Source organism: Palaemon carinicauda, chromosome 16 (assembly GCF_036898095.1).
Source record: "Palaemon carinicauda isolate YSFRI2023 chromosome 16, ASM3689809v2, whole genome shotgun sequence".
Taxonomy (NCBI): domain Eukaryota; kingdom Metazoa; phylum Arthropoda; class Malacostraca; order Decapoda; family Palaemonidae; genus Palaemon; species Palaemon carinicauda.
The window spans coordinates 110,919,846-110,922,345 of NC_090740.1; the positions used below are offsets into that span (position 1 = coordinate 110,919,846).

General features: G+C 38.9%; 1 protein-coding gene across 5 annotated transcripts in view; it reads left to right on the forward strand.

Moving 5' to 3' along the window:
- The window catches only part of LOC137655790 (muscarinic acetylcholine receptor gar-2-like), a 31,085-nt gene that overhangs the window by 27,893 nt on the left and 692 nt on the right, over positions 1-2,500 (forward strand). For 4 of the 5 annotated variants that reach the window (XM_068389932.1, XM_068389933.1, XM_068389936.1 and 1 more), the window contains one exon: positions 1,044-2,500. This exon is cut by the window's right edge. In XM_068389932.1, the coding sequence (XP_068246033.1) occupies positions 1,044-2,342 (1,299 nt within the window). In that variant the 3' untranslated portion in view covers positions 2,343-2,500. The remainder of the gene's footprint in view (positions 1-1,043) is intronic. The other variant, XM_068389934.1, reaches the window with a different exon arrangement.

Consider the following 2,500-nt stretch of genomic DNA (forward strand, 5'->3'; position numbering starts at 1 on the left):
TTCCAGAAACCACACTCTTCAGCCATTGCCTAAGTAATCACACTTTCCTGTACCATCTGCCTTCCTTAGACGTTAGAAAATACTGTAAATAAATGGCTGTTTATCTTCACAGTAGGTGTGAATGAGGTATCTTTTATACTTTAATTAGACGAGTCATTTGAATCAATCTTAATGATTTATTGTGCTGAGTTTTTCGTGTCCTTCAGAGCTTAGAAAGTCGCTTTAATAATCGAAGATATCTTTATTATTATTATTATTATTATTATTATTATTATTATTATTATTATTATTATTATTATTATTATTATCAGTATTATTATTATTATAATTATAATTATTATAATTACTATTATTATTATTATTATTATTATTATTATTATTATTATTATTATTATTATTATGAATTGCTAATCTACAACCCTAGTTGGAAAAGCAGAATGCTATAAGCCCGAGGGGCTCCAAAAGGTAAAATAGCCCTGTGAGGAAAGGAAATAAGGAAATAAATAAATATGAGAAATAATTAACAATTAAAATTAGATATTCTAAAAAAAGTTGGAAAAGCAGGATGCTATAAGCTCAAGGGGCCCCAACAGGGAAAATATCCCAGTGAGGAAAGGAAATAAGGAAAAATAAAATATTTTAAGAGCAGTAACATTAAAACAAATATTTCCCATATAAACTATAAAAACTTTAACAAAACAAGAGGAAGAGAAATAAGATATAATAGTGTGCCCGAGTGTACCCTCAAGCAAGAGAACTCTAAACCAGACAGTGAGATCATGGTACAGAGACTATGGTACTACCCAACATTAGAGAACAATGGTCTGATTTTAGAGTGTTGCTCTATCCCTCATTTGACTTTTATCATAATATAAATTTACTATTTTATTCGAACACTTAATGAACTGTAGTTCTTTCTGTGAAGATTCCTTTAAATTTTGTTCTTGAACTGAAAAGTGAAATTTTTCTTTGAAAAGAAATAAAAAAAAAAAAACTTCAAAAGGCGGATACAACAACTACAGTTATTTTGTTATTCATTTCAGGTCGCTTTTCCGTACGCTGTAGCCGTGAGTCTGTACAGCATCCTGTTGTATTTGGCGATAAAGATGCAGAAGGCTCGCTACGGGGGCAGTTACAAAATGAACGAATCGAGCAAGACCTCGTATTTCAGACTGTCCCTCATGTCCAAGAAGTCAACGAAATCCAGAACGTCCACCTCCTCAAAATCAACTCTCAAATCCACCTCCTCCAAGTCAACTGTCACCACTTCCGTCAGTAGCACCTCTGCCATCTCCGCTGCTAAGGCAGAGAGGAGAAGGATGCGGAGGCAAGCTATGCAGGAGTACAAGGCCTCGCTTCCTGGTCTGAACGAAATGGGTAACAGAGGCTCAACGAGGCTTGTTCGCGTCACACCGACGAGAGTAGGGGAGGACTTCTTGCCACAAACTCTTGATGACCCCGTTGAAGCTAATGGGGAAATTGGTTCTCGTTTGGAAGATCCTGGTTCGAATGAGAGGGGACGATTACCGTCTCTGGAAGAATTACAGAGTAATGAAGACAGCAATGCCCAGGGTGTAAAAAATCTGAAAATAACAGAAAATATTCCTTGTCGTAAGTTAAGTGTTGCAGAAGAGGAAAATCCTAATCGCAAGAATCTAAATACTGAGAAAACTACCAAGCAATGTACAAAGGTCGATTATATTGTATCAGATGAAGGTATCGCTTCAGATGTAAGCCAAGCAAAGGACCACAGCGAGGGTAAAAACTTTTCTACAGATGATAACGACATTCTTTCCGTAGTTGCAGCAAGTGATGTACACGAATCTAGCTCGCATTCCCCATCTCCGTCACACAGTACATCACCAAAGGAGAGAAATACGATGAACACCTTTAGAAATGCTACAAAACAGTTGTCAGATTCAGGGAGCTCTATCAAAAGCTTGCCATCCCTACCTATCAGCGATTTAGAAGAAGATGAAGATGGCAACCAGGAAACAGAGTCTCCTCGATGGTCAGTTTCCGCGTACTTCAACCGTGTGGTCTCCGAGACCAAAGACAAAGTGTTATTCTTCAAGAAGTGCCAAGCTGTGAAGACCGTGTTCCTCATCATTGGATCTTTCACTGTGACTTACGTGCCTTTCGTGGTGGGGACGCTCGTCTACAGCCTGGAAAAAGAGAAGAGCAAAGGCCTTTTACACGCTCTTCAAACCATTCTCTTCATCGCCCTCGTTGCTAATTCCATCGCCAATCCTCTGCTCTATGCCTATGGATACAGAGAGTTCCGGATCAGAGCCGAGAGGTTCAAAGGTGTCTTTGCCAGGGAGGCAACACCAAAATTCTAGGATGATGATATTCATTACAGAGAGTTCGGGATCATCATCATCATCATATAGATTGCCATGCCTATAGCATGACATGGGCTCTTGTCGTTGGACAGCCCGTAGTTCGGGATCAGAGCCGAGAGGTTCAAAGGTGTCTTTGCCAGGGAGGCAACACCAAA